The 16,763-nt window shown below is 37.4% G+C and overlaps 1 protein-coding gene across 3 annotated transcripts in view; it reads left to right on the top strand.

Moving 5' to 3' along the window:
* Positions 1–16,763, top strand: part of scn5lab (sodium channel, voltage gated, type V-like, alpha b) — a 104,615-nt gene that overhangs the window by 79,515 nt on the left and 8,337 nt on the right. For all 3 annotated transcript variants that reach the window (XM_066716671.1, XM_066716663.1, XM_066716679.1), the window contains 3 exons: positions 3,570–3,724; positions 5,430–5,603; positions 13,849–13,971. In XM_066716671.1, the coding sequence (XP_066572768.1) occupies positions 3,570–3,724; positions 5,430–5,603; positions 13,849–13,971 (452 nt within the window). The remainder of the gene's footprint in view (positions 1–3,569; positions 3,725–5,429; positions 5,604–13,848; positions 13,972–16,763) is intronic.

Here is a 16,763-nt window from a genome sequence, read left to right as displayed (position 1 = left end):
AGACACTGTTTCTGTCTGCCTGTCTGTCTTTCATTGAATTATCTATCATCAACCAAAAACAGATCAGTGGTCAGGATTGTAAGACTGTAAGCAGTATGTCCTTGTTAATACCATTGTTCAGCTCGACAACTTAGCGTAATGCAGTTGTGTCTTCTGTTCATTGCAGTCTGATTCTCAGGTTACATAGTTTGCTCAAAATTATGGTAACTTACACATTTAAATTTAAATATAAAACGTTTCATCTACAGAGACTGGCTGTACCATTTCCAGTAGAGCCTAATTGGAACCTTATTGTATGCTTTTGTGTGTACAACATCTCGAATAAAGCTATAATGCCTATAATAATTTAGTTTCAACTGTGTTTCGCCACCAAATAACATTTTAAAGATCAACTAAGGAGCTATACTATCCATCAGCATGTTCCCGTTGATTGCACTCTTATATAGCGCACACATATAGAAATGAGTTCAGCCTGGGAAGCCAGTGAGCTGAGGTTAATTTATAGCACACAGAACATAGAAACCCTTAAAGACGGGTTGCGCTCCTGTTAATTAGTCATCTACTGTTAATGTTGTGAGTATTTTCGTCAGTTTGACAGATGAAAAGCAAAAGGAGGGAATCTGAAACATCTGTCTTGGGGGGGAGAAGCAGAAGTTGTGGATGCTGCACGTGGAATAGACACAAAACGCATTAGTAACCTCAAGTGTTAATGTGGAAGGACATCTCTTAGATAAGCTGATTGCCGTCCCTTTTCAAAGTTGTTTTTTTTGTACTAGATAAAGAACTGCCTATGATCAGTTTGTGTAATTTAAAAAATAGCACACGTAACAGGTAGTTTACTGCAGCTGATTTGGTATAATTATAGAATATAGTTTATTACAATCCTACCAAATTACAAGTTTCATTGTCGTATTTCCGCTCAGGGTCTTTTTGTGTCGTTTTTTGGTGTTTTGCTTACTCCGTTTCTTTGTGGTAATCTGCGTGATGATGTTGTAGCAGCCAGGGGTCTGTGTTATTATGCACGGTCTTTTGGAATATATAATGAAGAGAAAAATGCCGAGACTGGTGGGGATTTTAAGAGACATCCCTTGATGAGAGTAAACGAAACAGGTTGATTTATTTATTTCTAATTTGGGATTAATAACGTGCTGCTTCAGAACCTAAATGCTCAGGTAATTCTGGGCTGGGTAATTCGCCGCCTCACTCATATTTAGCTCAGAGCAGACTTTTTCCGTTTTTATGTAAGCATTCAGGACATCGAATTAAAGTCTTTCTGTTTGGCAATGAATCTGTCAAAGCTTTTTAACTCAGGCTGCGTGGCTTGAATCCGGCAAAGGAAATAACCTTCTATCATTGTTTGAATTAAATAAAAAAGACATATTCATGCAGGACATTTCATAATCAATGAATGACACGAATGAAAATGACAGGGAACCTTTCTTTATCCACACATTGTTGACTGATAATTAGCAGTACATTATTGTATAATTGTACTTGCTTTGAGCTCTTCCAAACAGCTTGTTGAGGATTCGTCCGCACAATGTTAAAGGTCTTTAATTAAACTTGTGATGACTCACAGCTGTGTCCTCGCATGCACATAGTCATGAATGAAAACCATAGGCATGTGTTCCTTTAAAGTCCTTGAAGGGTAAATGAAACAACATTTATATTAATGACAACACAATTTGTGTATATATATATATATATCATTTAAAAAACAATGAAGAGATATGGTTTTGAAAAGGAAAGCCTTCAGAATGAAAGCAGCCTATGTGTGGCAAGTTTGCTTTCAAAATACAGAGCACATGCCTAAATTAATTAACATTGTTCTTGCCTACTGCGGTATGAGAGTTTCAGGACAATGAAAGTGCTGCATTGCACGGTAACACAGATTAAATATGATACCTATATGGTTGAAAGAAGAAATTAAACATGCTGAACCCTCTATTGCACAGTTCCTCCTATTTTTCAAGAACGGGGGTGTGCTCATCTCGTCATAAAAGTCAATACCTGCATCGATAACAATTCCTGTCAAACCCGTGTGAAACTGCTAGCTCTCCCTTGCACATGCTCAGAGTAGCACTTTTATACTTCCCAATAGGTGGTAATCTAATCAGGCTCTGAGGTGTTACAGTTTCTGATGTCTTCTCCTTGGGGTAACAGTTTAATTGTTACCAGTTACAATGACAGCGTTGCTGAACATTTAACAAAACACACGATTACAGAAGCATCTCCTGAACCCATGTCAGGTTTCCACCCTAGTCCTGCAATGTTGATGACATCATTACCATAAGCAATGGCGTGTGTGACCCTTGTATCCCCTTAATTTCCACTCAGTGGCTGTTAAGCGCTTAGTAAAGGTTGGCGCCAGGGTGCTAAAATGTCTGTGGCTCTTGAAAAAGTGCTTGAGCGTCGTTACAAATTGAGTTGTACTTACTCTGTTACCATAATCACATTATTAGGCTCACAGGCAATAAGTTAATTTAGAGAAGCTCAAATGCCAGTAATGGAGACAGTCAGATGAGCATTGAACATAATAATGCGATTTCATGGCAGCGCTCCATTGTTATGGAAGTATGACTGAAAGCTTTTAAAGAGTAATTGATACTGGGGTTTCTGTTGTGTAACAGCCACAATCTCTTATCGAGTACTGCAATGAGATTACCCAAGACACGGACCATTAAACAGGCTACAGCGGGATTAGGACGGGGGGGCGGCGGGACGTGTAGTATGTTCTGTGTGAAACTGCTCATGCAATAACATCGGTGCGAGGGAGCGTTAAATCCTATGGAGACGATTAGTGGAAGAGTCACACTTACCAGGGGGTGGGACACGCTGGCTTGTTCTCACTTCCCTGTCCTGCTATTTGTCAGGAATGTTTTACATCACTTAGAATGGCTTACAAATTATTTGTTACAGATTCAATATTCACTGAAATGTAGTAGTAGTAGTAGTAGTAGTAGTAGTAGTAGTAGTAGTAGTGGTGTTTTGTCAATTTGTTTTGAATGATTTAATTTGTTTTTCTGTCTTTATTTGATCATTAAAATTAAATGCAATTAATGGAATTCCGTATTAACTACTGCTATAATCAGGGGGCTCATTTTATCTTTGCACAGAATTGTAATCCTCTCCCTAATATCGGTATACATGTCAAATTGATAAAGTGTGAAACAAAAGAAAATTAAATAATTTAACCCTACACGGTGTACAGGTATCGGCTCAAATATGATTCTGTATCCATTTTGCCAGACCCTGATTTTTGTGTTTGACCCCCTGTTTTTACAGTAGCAGAAAAAAACACATTCAAACTCTTTCCCCTAAGAGGTCAAGCTTCCCGTTAAAAAGGTGTTGGACAAAGTTTAGACTCAAACCTACCATGATTTATTTAATAAAGTATGAATTAGTATTAGTTTAGCCCTTCAAACTAGACCCTTAAGTCTGATGGACGAGAGCATGATGACTCATAAGGAGAAGGAGTTTGGGAATGTGAGAAGTGAACAAACTTGCAGAACAAACCTGACTTGTCACGTGCTTTCGACGAGACTAAACTCTGTTTTTCTTTGTGTTAGTTTGCGTGCGTCATTTCCCATGCTGTGACATTAACACCACGCAGGGTGTTGGCCAAGCCTGGTGGAGGCTCCGGAAAACGTGCTACCGAATCGTGGAACACAGCTGGTTTGAAACGTTTATCATCTTTATGATCCTCCTCAGCAGCGGTGCGCTGGTAAGTGCTCCTGCCGACTTCGCCCTCATGCTTTCCCTCCCCCGTGACATTGCTCCTGCTGAGGTTAATGCACAGCTGCCTTAAAGGGGTTAATCTATCAACATGCAGGAGTTTTCCAATTACAATTTATAATTTCCCGCTGAAGGGAGCCCTGGGAATCCGGTGCCCAGCGAAGCAAATGATTCCTGTGCAGTGGAGTGTAATCAATGGCATTGTGTTTATCACCTGACAAATGAAAAGGACGGTGTAGTTCGAGCATGGTCTTCACACAACCTCCAGATCTTCTCAATGGCTTCAGTGGAGGGCGGCCTTCAAATGCACATGTGTTGTCTAATAGTATGTCATAAAAAATCATATTCAATCCATATTCAAGGTTGTAACATTTCATTCCCATAACAAGGGCCCCCGTAGAGAAGCCTGAAAAATGTAGTCACTTTAATTTATAGTTTGTAGATTAATTGGATTCATCAATGAAGTGGTGGAAAGCAACTCCTCCTAACACCAAAGCAACGTCTGGAAGTGGCTGAGATGAAATCAGTCACCGGGGTCACTTGATCGACGGACCCCACAGCCCGTCAGGTTCTGGTTGCGCTATGTCGTTCAGCTGAGAGGAGTCGGGTCAATGATTGGTCAGCTCTTCATGACTTTAATCCTAATTAGTGTTCTGCCACCCCAAGGGCAAAACAAAGAGCTTCAGCTGTTACCAGCACTACATCCATTCTTGCCTGTCCAAGTAGATATATGTAGCGCGAGGCATTGCCTTTTTCGAGCAGCAGAACAGATACTATAAATTATGAGGACGGTAGCATTGGTTAAGCAGTGCTAGACCAGATTTTTCAGATTAGATCACTCGTGTAGCCCCTACACTTCAGCGCTTTTTCTTCCAAGTTGCCATCACATATACTTTGTTTTCTAGATTCATTCATTTGACATCTAATGATGTTAAAACAACAACAGCCTATTTGTATAACTGTGCAGGAACCACAATAACAGAGTACTAGGTCAGGAAACCGCTAAGGCATTCTAAACATTTTGTAATTAAATAACAAACTATAAGCCACCTAATATATTCCACAACAAAACAAAGGTCCAGTTGTAGGATCGTGGATTGCTGTGTTGTGTAGTTTAACTAAGAAAGCATCGCAGTAGCCATGTGGACATTTTCTCTCCTCTAGAGCCATCTTGAGTGTCTAAACATCCTATTTCTGAAGAGACTAGTTGAGTCTCAGGGAGTGGGAGCTGCACAAGCATTTCTAATAAACCCTCAGTTGATAAATATCTTAAGACATTTGGACAGGCAATTTGGACCCGATTTATAAAAGACCAAATATAATGCCCCAAAAAACTGAAACAAAAAAAATCTAACAGATGAAGAAGGCAAATGTTCAGACTTGGTAGCTGTCACTTTAGATTCTCTGGAGTCCTTAAATTCACTTTGCTTGTTATAACGATTTTAATTAAAATAATTTGATCTTTTCAGACTTTATTTGAAACAGTAACTTTTATTAAGTTCCCAACAATGGGACCTCACCCTGTTTAGGGTTGGAGTGTTGTACAGTTTTATATATTTGGAAAGTACTTCATACACTTAAACGTGCATGGACATATATTCACATTAAACCATACACGTGAACCTTTGATGTCCATCATGCTATACATCTCTGAAAATAAGCAAACTTTTTACTTTTTTTTTCATTATCCACAGGCATTTGAAGATATCTACATTGAAAAACGGAAAGTTATTAAAATTGTCCTGGAGTACGCTGACAAGGTCTTCACCTATGTGTTTGTTCTCGAAATGCTCCTGAAGTGGATCGCATACGGCTTCAAGAAGTACTTCACCAATTACTGGTGCTGGCTCGATTTTTTAATTGTAGATGTAAGTAAACTCCTTTTTCTTCCATTCTGAATTTGAAATGTATTTGTCGACATTATGATAATAATTTATTTACTAAAAACTGAATATGAAAAATGATTAACTAAAATAAACAATAACTATTCATATTTATTATTAATAGTCAAATTATAATCAAAATAAGTCTGAGCAGGTTGGTACTGTGCATAGACCTTTTCGGTGTTTACCTTCATAGAAAAGAAAATAGTATTGTTTTCATTTGCTGCTTGATTGATTGATTTATTAATTCATTTATTCTGCGCATGTATGTACTTATGTGTAGTCTTGCTATGAGTGTGGATAAGATGTGCACCAATGACAGATGAGGGGACTTCAAGGTAAAGAGAGAAACAGTGGTTTTAACTGTAAATATACATATATAAACTTAGTAGTAACCTATGAGTTTCACTGGAAGAAATATGCTTGAATTGGGAAATCCACAATTAGATTTTTTAATAAACCCAAATCTCTATAATAATAATAATAATAATAATAATAATAATAATAATAATAATAATAATAATAATTAAAACAACTGTAAAATTGGATAAACAAAGTGATACAATATTTCCCTCCATTCTAAAATGAAATGTATTTGTTTTGTTGTTAGTATTTGATGGAAATGTTTCAACCTTTTCCTCCCAGCCTAATACTAAAACCATATTTTAGATGTTTTTGCTAGGTACCCAAGTAAAAGACTGTACATGTTCTTAGCATGTCACACTGTTTCGCTCTGTTGAAATGTGCATGGATAGGAACAAGAATGTTAACAGAAACTTGTGACATATTTAGAATAAAGCAAGCTTCTGGAATCTGTCATTGGAATAGTGCATTGTTTAAGCAGGAGTTTGCAGGGATATTTTATTTATCCAATGCACGATTGGCAACATTTCACATGGATTACAGGCAAATTAAACCAGTACAGCTATACATTCTACAGTGAATGAAACATGCTCTGTGGCATGAAATTCATATCGATTTGTATATGTTGATGTTCTGTCTGTATCTAAATGCTACATTGTTGCATTGGATACACTAACAATGTATCACGTTTCGGTTAAAATGTAAAGGATTTTCTAGATTATTGCAGGAACAACCCTGTAAAGGTTAGCTTCACATTCTGGGTGGTTTTATGTTCTAGATATGTATGTACTGTAACACTTAAACTTGAAACTAAAATCTATAATCAATACATAAAATACATACATAAATAAATAAATAGCAGTTATGTTTTTAAACGTAGTTTTTTCTTAATGTATTAAATCTATTTGATCTATTTTGTACCTGTAAGAATATACTTCCTTTTTAATTTATAGTGTAAGTAAAACAACGTCGGAAGATTTTAAATTTGTATTTATTTCAATGATTATTATTTGAATGTAATATCAATCCCTCTGTGCTTCTTGGATGATAAAGATTCATGCAGGACATAAAGAAAGGCGACCAAGACATTAGATTTGCCTGTCGCTTAAAAAAAAAAAATCGACCTTTTTGTTTACAGACATGAGTATAAAGGTAGATGTTTGCCTTGAAGGACATTCACAAAGTGCGTCATAGGTACTGGATGGACAATAGAATAAAAGGAACCTGCGACTCGGGCGATGTTGGTTTTCAATGTATGCTATTACATACAGGAGCACATTCAAAGGTTCATACACAGCACTCCGCATTGATTGTGTTTGTTTTTTGTTAAATCACATTTGTCTTCCATAGCCTTTCAAACATATAGTTATTCCTTATTACATGATATCACCCACATGGTATAAAAAACATCTATGCTCAACACAGAGATGTAAAACTGAGACTTTTATCTTGTTCGGCACCAATATCCCTATTGACACAGTACCTCTGAAGGACACATTATAGGGTTTGGTCTCAAGCAGTTAGTGGTCACCGCTCACACTGTGTTTAGGATGCGTGCCCACATACTGCATATCTGTGTGCCATCTTTGCACAAGAGTAATAAGGAAATAAGGTATGACATTGATGTAAACTTTGCAAGGGCTTCATATTTTAATATTTTTCTTAATTAGATATGAATATAATATATATATATATATATATATATCAATTGTACATCCTTTTCTGAAAATAAATAATAATTAAAAGCAACAACAATGAAACATGAGAACCGTCCCCCAGGTTTCATCAACGTTGCATCAGCAGTTTCCCTCTGATGTCACTGGTTCCCGGGCAAACGTCTGGGGGCTGGTTAGGCACTAATTAGTGCTTGTATTTCTCACAAGAAGAAAAAAAAAAAAGAGCCGCAGCTAAGAGACAACAACAACAGCTGTGAACATCAGCGGCATCTGGATCTGAACAATCCTCCCCTCCCTCTCGAGCACATCTAATGTTATCATCCTTGACCGTTCAGTTAAATCAAGTGGTTGGTGGCGACACTGAGAAGCGAGACGGTTGAGAGAACATCGTTGTTTTATGCCAAATTGTTGTTGGCCGTTATGATTGCTCTTCCCTTCCCTTAATTCAAATATTTGTCTTGCATAGCAACTATATGAGGTGAATAAAATAAGGATAACCAGAGAAACATGCGATTCTACATAATAATAGAAAACTATTGATTGACTGCAAGACACAGTTGTCTTAAAAGGCAGCATCAGGGGGACAAGTTCATGTTACAATTTGCTTTGCGTTTAAGACTCTAAACAGTTAGTGTATGATTAAACAAAATATAAAATACAATAAACAGTTCAGGTGCCAAACATTCTATGCTTATCCATGCCCAGAGATTATTATTTTACTCTATATAACCTTAATGAAATGGCATAACTCCCGAAAATAAATGCAGGGAACTGTTTTCATGCACCAATCTTCATTTTGCTTCTTTTGATTTCACCCTACCTTTGACTGTTGCACAGATCTCCACAGACACTGCTTTTGATAGGGTAAGTTCTAGTTAAGGTTACGGAGGTGAGTAGCACATTATACACTTCATCAGTTAGAGGTCAACGACATCCGCATCACAACTGCTTTGTGTGTCTCACTTGTAAATGTCCAGTGGAGAGATATAAAAAGCCACGGTCTCTGACAAATCAAGCTTTTTTTTATTTGTTTTTATTTTTATTTTACAATTTGAATACATTCATTTCCAATACATACTATTTTCCATTAAATGTGAAACAGAAACAAATTCCATCGGACTTTGGCTTTTATATCACACAAAATCCTTTAATCTTTAGATTATCTATAGAAGATCTGCAACTTGAAGCTGAAGAAATGCATCATTAATGTAAATTGGGCCCTCGCATAATCCTATTGCTATTAGTATCATTATTAGTCTTATTATTATCAATAGTGTTATTGTTATGAAGTAATGTAAGTATCCTCCTTCATTGTGTTTTGAAACGGAACACTGGTTTTTAAACTAAAGCCTTTTTTTAAGCGCCATTAATCTCTGCTTAAGCTGATTCTGCGTATTACATTTCAGACGATGACAAATTATGGCCGCCACCTCAAGGCTTGACGTTTGTCATTTAGGCTCTCGCTGGCGAGTTAGCGGAGCCCTGGGGCAGGGAAGTGGGTTGCCTACATACAATCATCTTTTCAGGTAGATTCTGACAAATAAAATGAGTGAGGATTTCAGGTGACACTTTGATTTAATTCATAGAACACTTTATAAACATTTGTTTCTATATATGTTTCTAAGACTGTATGCAAAAGCCTCCAACAGGAGTTTTGGGGTGCAGACAACTGGGGTATCCACAATTTATGTATATATTACGATCGCAATTCCAATCCTACATTGTACTGATTCTATTTTTCTTTTGTACACCTCCTGTCAAATTTCCTGACATGTTTGATTTTGCTCGTTTCCGAAAACAGTCTTCTCTAGATATACTTGAAGAACTCCCCATTACTTTTATAAAGAAATCTTGACATTAAGGAATCTGCTCTTAGCAAGCCTGTCAGGGCTATTTGATATGTTAGACATGATTCTCATCTCACTAAATTATAATTCTCAAAGTATTGTATTATGCAGTATTAACTATTGTTAATTGCTGTACCTATTGAAGTTAAATGATTTTTATGAACAATCTGGTTTGGTAGACATATACTTTCCAACTTAAAAACAATGTTCTTTATAAAACCCCTCTCTTTTTTATATATATACATAGTAATTATGTATATATACATGTATATGTATGTATATATTTGCTTATATGTACATATCGACATATATGTGGATGCTTTGTGCTAGCTTCATTCTTGTCATTTAATCTTTTTTCGACCTTCATGTTGTTTTTAACCATGATCTTCACAAAAGGGTCTTTCAGCGGTATTCAAGTGTATTCATAACGTTTTACGTAGAGAACCATTATATTGATACTAACAGGTATATAAAAGTAAACCCCTTAATACTAGTTAACTGAAGCAATCCCTCCCTTTAGAAACCACTTGTAAACTTTGTGAAAGGGTATATTTATTTGATTTTTTAAATATATTTTTTATATATTTCTATATATTTATTTTAGGATGGATTAATTGATGAATTTACAGTACACCCTTTTGTTTTTTGAAAGCAAATCTGATTTAGTATGGTATCAAAAGGCACTTTTTTCACAGTCAAATGTTTGAATGTATCCAAAAAAGATATGTTTTCTATGGACTTAACACTTGAATTAATAGCTTTGGTTTTCTTGTCAGGGTTAGAATATTCCTATGAAGGGCTCTACTTCATCAATAATATTTGTTAAAGTATTAGTAACCTATAAGTAGAGATATAATTAACTGTTGTTTAAAATTCTAGCTTTCTATACACACTCACTGTAGGCAATTTATTTAAAATTAATATTCTACTGTGATAGTGGATGCCACAAAAGCGGAACAATGTTTTTTGGCAAAAGAACTGATGGTTTTGGTAAAAAAATTATACTATCAGCCTGTCTCTCTGGTAACATATATTTTATCCACAGACAGACAGAAAGACAGATGAAAAGGAAAAGAGAGGGCAAAGATCACAAGTTTCCTCGGGGCACAGAGATACTGTTGGGCACAGCAGAGTTAGATTGCAAGATCAATATTGCCCTGAAAGACAATATGCCTTTATGGTCTATGTTAATAAGAAATGCAGGTATATCAAAGGCTTGAATGAAAGTGTCAATTCCCTTTTTTGGAAACAAAACTTGTTTTTTTGGATACATTTAAACTGTGTCTTCATACCACAGATGCTAACTTACTAGTGATGTCAGTTTAGTGAGATGCCTGCCATTCACAGATTGCCTTATTAGAAACATGCCAACAACAATATGGTAGAAAAAGTTTGAGTTGTTGTATTGTATTATTTATTAGTGTTATTATCTATTGCTTGTTTAATTGTGGACGGGGTGGGACACACTTCGAAAGTTCATATTGATTTATTATTTATTCTCTGCACAAGATTAAAAAAAATCCTGGTGAAAGTGTTTTTGGATGTGACTGTTTTTTGGTTGTTTTTTGTTGTGGTAGGGGGTGTTGGCTGTTTTGTTTGTTATGACATTTCTCCTTTCCATAATATTTTTTCTTTCTTTGTGCCTCATTCATTTGAACTAGATTGCAGTATGTGTCATGAAAAGAGGGGGGTGGTTAGATAAGAAAGTGTTTAAATATTTTTCTTTAATGTAATTAATGTAATGGGATTTGTATTTGTAAGTAATTTTCATCTGTAATTAACATTAATATTAATTTTGCTTACTTATGCAGTATTGGCTTAATTATGAGTTAGAATTAATACTTTTTTTATGTTTGTTTTATTCCCTATTAAGGTATGCATCTATTGGTACCTTAATATTGAAGAGAAAATAAACATTACCTTTGAGCTGCAGATAAATGCAGAAGTTAAAACCTGGTGTTTTAATTCCTGATATTGTTAGTTAGTATGTTTTCTTTTTTGACAATACTCACTTTGCTAATCAAACTCAAAACATATGGTAGCCTTTGTGTTATAAAGTGCCTGTCTTTACTCCCGCTGTAGTCCAGACGAGGGGAGTTTTGCATGCGGATGAAATCCATACTTCCTTTTCATTATCATGTTCCTAAACACATTCCCAGGGAGTGAACCAACCCTGTGTTCAGTTCATTGTTGAATGTGCCTTGATTTTAGAACACAAAACCACCTAGATTGACGAATACCAATACTTTAACAACAAGAAAGACAGAACCACAGGTGACTTCAAGCTTTTAAAGTTTACTCAGCCACCTCTTTCGGTCTTCAACACAGCAAAACTTTGAACTAATTGAACTGCAATATTAATATCTAAAGGGAAACTCTAGAGAAAGAGATTTTTTACTTAGATCTCTATATTCTCATTTAAAAAATAATTTTAAAAAGTCAAACTGGTCTGAATTCAGTGTTTTAGAGTGTCTGTCTTTTAGAGAAAACAGCACACATGTTCGAGAGCCACTACGCCACACATCAGCAGCAACCAATGAGCTTCAAATACAAAACAGTACCAGTCTAAGAAAGATAAATAATTTTATATATATATATATATATATATATATATATATATATATATATATATACAGTGAGGGAAAAAAGTATTTGATCCCCTGCTGATTTTGTACGTTTGCCCACTGACAAAGAAATAATCAGTCTATAATTTTAATGGTAGGTGTATTTTAACAGTGAGAGACAGAATAACAACAAAAAAATCCAGAAAAACGCATATCAAAAAAATGATAAATTGATCTGCATGTTAATGAGTGAAATAAGTATTTGATCCCCTATCAATCAGCAAGATTTCTGGCTCCCAGGTGTCTTTTATACAGGTAACGAGCTGAGATTAGGAGCACTCTCTTAAAGGGAGTGCTCCTAATCTCAGCTCGTTACCTGTATAAAAGACACCTGTCCACAGAAGCAATCAATCAATCAGATTCCAAACTCTCTCAAGAAACGTCTGACCTCTGTGATTGCCAACAAGGGTTTTGCCACCAAGTACTAAGTCGAAGGGGTCAAATACTTATTTCCCTCATTAACATGCAAATCAATTTATTACTTTTTTGAAATGCATTTTTCTGGATTTTTTTGTTGTTATTCTGTCTCTCACTGTTAAAATACACCTACCATTAAAATTATAGACTGATCATTTCTTTGTCAGTGGGCAAACGTACAAAATCAGCAGGGGATCAAATATTTTTTTCCCTCACTGTATATATATATATATATATATATATATAATTGTATAACATATGCTTGTATTTCATTACAAATACATGACAAAGGAAGTGTTCAAAAATCCTAAATTTGCAAACACTGTTCAATATGGACAATGAAAAGAACTAATACTACCAAAAGTGTAATCTTTTCAACTAATTTGATTATCCTAAAGTGCTATTAATTATTCATCAGACTCCTAATTACATACAGTTCCTTTCTCAGGAGACAAGATTTATTATTAGAATTATTAGCATTAAGCCACGTGGTATCCTTGCATTCCCATTATTAATAGTAAGGTTAGATGTCAGTTAAGTTCTTGCTGCTGGACTCTTAATAATGTGTGATATAATTTAATTTGCACAGATATCAGTCGTTGGCCTCATGGTCACTGTTGTCAGTTATGACCAAATTGGCACGATGAAAGTCCTCAGGACGCTCAGGGCCCTCCGTCCTCTGCGAGCTCTTTCCAGATTTGCAGGCATGAGGGTAAGGGGACCTTTGACCACTTCGATAGATCTGTTTAAGCATTGCACGTGTTTTGTTTTTTCTTACTTCTAAGCTCTTTATATCATTTTATTCCCCCCCCACAGGCTCAGCGAGATGCATTAACACGAGATAAAGCCGGTTAACCCAAGAGTCGATGAGGTTGCCTTTCTATGTCAGTTTAAAGACCGCGATACAGACAAACAGAAAATGAATGCACTTCGAAATATATGCTTTGTTTATTTAATTATCTTTCGCCCGAGAACTCGGCACAATTCCCTGATTCCTCGGGTTGAGTCCTGATTTCTTGTAGGAAAGCTGACACACATTAATTATTCCTCTTTCGGGTTGAAAACAGACATGAAAGACAACCTCACATTAAGTCTGTGCTTTAAAACTTTTTTTTTCCAGCGTTAAACGACAGTATTGTTTGTTTTTTTACCCCTGTTGTGTATCGTACACAATTTAACTGACAACATCTCTCCACAGGATTGGCTGCGACATTTTACATTCCTAAGCAGGTTCTATGGAATAACAGAAGGTCGTGGAAGCACCCTAACAATCTGGGTTCTTTGCATTTATGTCTCCATATAGGTGTCTTTAATAAGCCTTGTAGCTAACACACTGGGGTACTCGGACTTTGCTGCCATCAAATCACTTAGGACCCTACGAGCTCTCAGGCCATTAAGAGCCTTGTCCAGATTTGAAGGCATGCGGGTAAGAGTTTCATCCTCTCTCTCCTTCTCTCCCCCTCTCTGTCTCTAACGCTCGCCCACACAATCTCTCCCAAATATCTTCCGTAGAGAGGATCAACTGATTGCCATATGCTGCAGCCACTAAATATTTCCGAGGACAACCGAAGCCTGTTTTAATATCACAAAATCTTAAATCTATAAACATCTGTGTCATTTAATACCTTCCTCCCCCCCAAGAGCTGCATGGTAGTTTTAATCTTTAAAGCACACTTTTATATTTTAGCTGTGAAAGTATAAACTTTAGCTGTGGCAAATTGTAGGACAGGAGAACATATGACTTGACATATCAGTTCTTGTCAAATCTGTCATTATTATATGAAAGGATAATAAGTTAGTTGTTACAGATGGGAAGACTAAGTAGCACATTGAAACAAGCCCTAAAGTGTAATAAATACATCATTTTAAAAAGCATAATCTTTAATATGATGTGTAACGATATCATGGTTTAAGAAGCAATCGTTCACTTCTGGTCCTCACTCCATAAACTGAAATCCCTCTGTAACCCTGTTCTTTTGAAAGACTTTAGGCCAGATGTCTGTAACACAACCTTATGCTGGCTATTCTCACAACACCCAAACACACAATCCTAAGGCATGCTATCAGTATTAAAACTTCTAATTCCACAGAATGCCATTACAGTTATTTTTACAGCACTCGGTTTGTTTTTGTCGAGTTACAGTAATACATACAAATTCAGCAAAAATAACAACATTTTTCCACTGCAGCTATAGCTACTCACAGTATTACCTATTCATATGTATATACACCGATCAGCCATAACATTATGAGCACTGACAGGTGAAGTGAATGACACTGATAATCTCGTTATCATGGCACCTGTCAGTGGGTGGGATACACTCACCTAAAGGATTATTAGGAACACCTGTTCAATTTCTCATTAATGCAATTATCTAACCAACCAATCACATGGCAGTTGCTTCAATGCATTTAGGGGTGTGGTCCTGGTCAAGACAATCTCCTGAACTCCGAACTGAATGTCTGAATGGGAAAGAAAGGTGATTTAAGCAATTTTGAGCATGGCATGGTTGTTGGTGCCAGACGGGCCGGTCTGAGTATTTCACAATCTGCTCAGTTACTGGGATTTTCACGCACAACCATTTCTAGGGTTTACAAAGAATGGTGTGAAAAGGGAAAAACATCCAGTATGCGGCAGTCCTGTGGGCGAAAATGCCTTGTTGATGCTAGAGGTCAGAGGAGAATGGGCCGACTGATTCAAGCTGATAGAAGAGCAACTTTGACTGAAATAACCACTCGTTACAACCGAGGTATGCAGCAAAGCATTTGTGAAGCCACAACACGTACAACCTTGAGGCGGATGGGCTACAACGGCAGAAGACCCCACCGGGTACCACTCATCTCCACTACAAATAGGAAAAAGAGGCTACAATTTGCACAAGCTCACCAAAATTGGACAGCTGAAGACTGGAAAAATGTTGCCTGGTCTGATGAGTCTCGATTTCTGTTGAGACATTCAGATGGTAGAGTCAGAATTTGGCATAAACAGAATGAGAACATGGATCCATCATGCCTTGTTACCACTGTGCAGGCTGGTGGTGGTGGTGTAATGGTGTGGGGGATGTTTTCTTGGCACACTTTAGGCCCCTTAGTGCCAATTGGGCATCGTTTAAATGCCACGGCCTACCTGAGCATTGTTTCTGACCATGTCCATCCCTTTATGACCACCATGTACCCATCCTCTGATGGCTGCTTCCAGCAGGATAATGCACCATGTCACAAAGGTCCAATCATTTCAAATTGGTTTCTTGAACATGACAATGAGTTCACTGTACTAAACTGGCCCCCACAGTCACCAGATCTCAACCCAATAGAGCATCTTTGGGATGTGGTGGAACGGGAGCTTCGTGCCCTGGATGTGCATCCCACAAATCTCCATCAACTGCAAGATGCTATCCTATCAATATGGGCCAACATTTCTAAAGAATGCTTTCAGCTTCTTGTTGAATCAATGCCATGTAGAATTAAGGCAGTTCTGAAGGCGAAACGGGGTCAAACACAGTATTAGTATGGTGTTCCTAATAATCCTTTAGGTGAGTGTATATTAGGCAGCAAGTGAACATTTTGTCCTCAAAGTTGATGTGTTAGAAGCAGGAAAAATGGGCAAGCGTAAGGATCTGAGCGACTCTGACAAGGGCCAAATTGTGACGGCTAGACGACTGGGTCAGAGCATCTCCAAAACTGCAGCTCTTGTGGGGTGTTCCCGGTTCCCGGCTGCAGTGGTCAGTACCTATCAAAAGTGATCCAAGGAAGGAAAAGCGGTGAACTGGCGACAGGGTCATGGGCGGCCAAGGCTCATTGATGCACGTGGGGAGAGAAGGCTGGCCTGTGTGGTCCGATCCAACAGACGAGCTACTGTAGCTCAAATTGCTGAAAAAGTGAATGCTGGTTCTGATAGAAAGGTGTCAGAACACACAGTGCATCGCAGTTTGTTGCCTATGGGGCTGCGTAGCCGCAGACCAGTCAGGGTGCCCATGCTGACCCCTGTCCACTGCCGAAAGCGCCTACAATGGGCACGTGAGCATCAGAACTGGACCACGGAGCAATGGAAGAAGGTGGCCTGGTCTGATTAATCACAAGTTCATGGTGTTGACTTCCAAATTCCCCAGATCTCAATCCAATCGAGCATCTGTGGGATGTGCTGGACAAACATGTCTGATCCATGGAGGCCCCACCTCGCAACTTACAGGACTTAAAGGATCTGCTGTTAACGTCTTG

This window comes from Amia ocellicauda, chromosome 2 (assembly GCF_036373705.1).
Source record: "Amia ocellicauda isolate fAmiCal2 chromosome 2, fAmiCal2.hap1, whole genome shotgun sequence".
NCBI classification, from domain to species: Eukaryota; Metazoa; Chordata; class Actinopteri; order Amiiformes; family Amiidae; genus Amia; species Amia ocellicauda.
The sequence above is the reverse complement of the archived record's forward strand: the minus strand, read 5'-3'. Positions and strand labels throughout refer to the sequence as shown.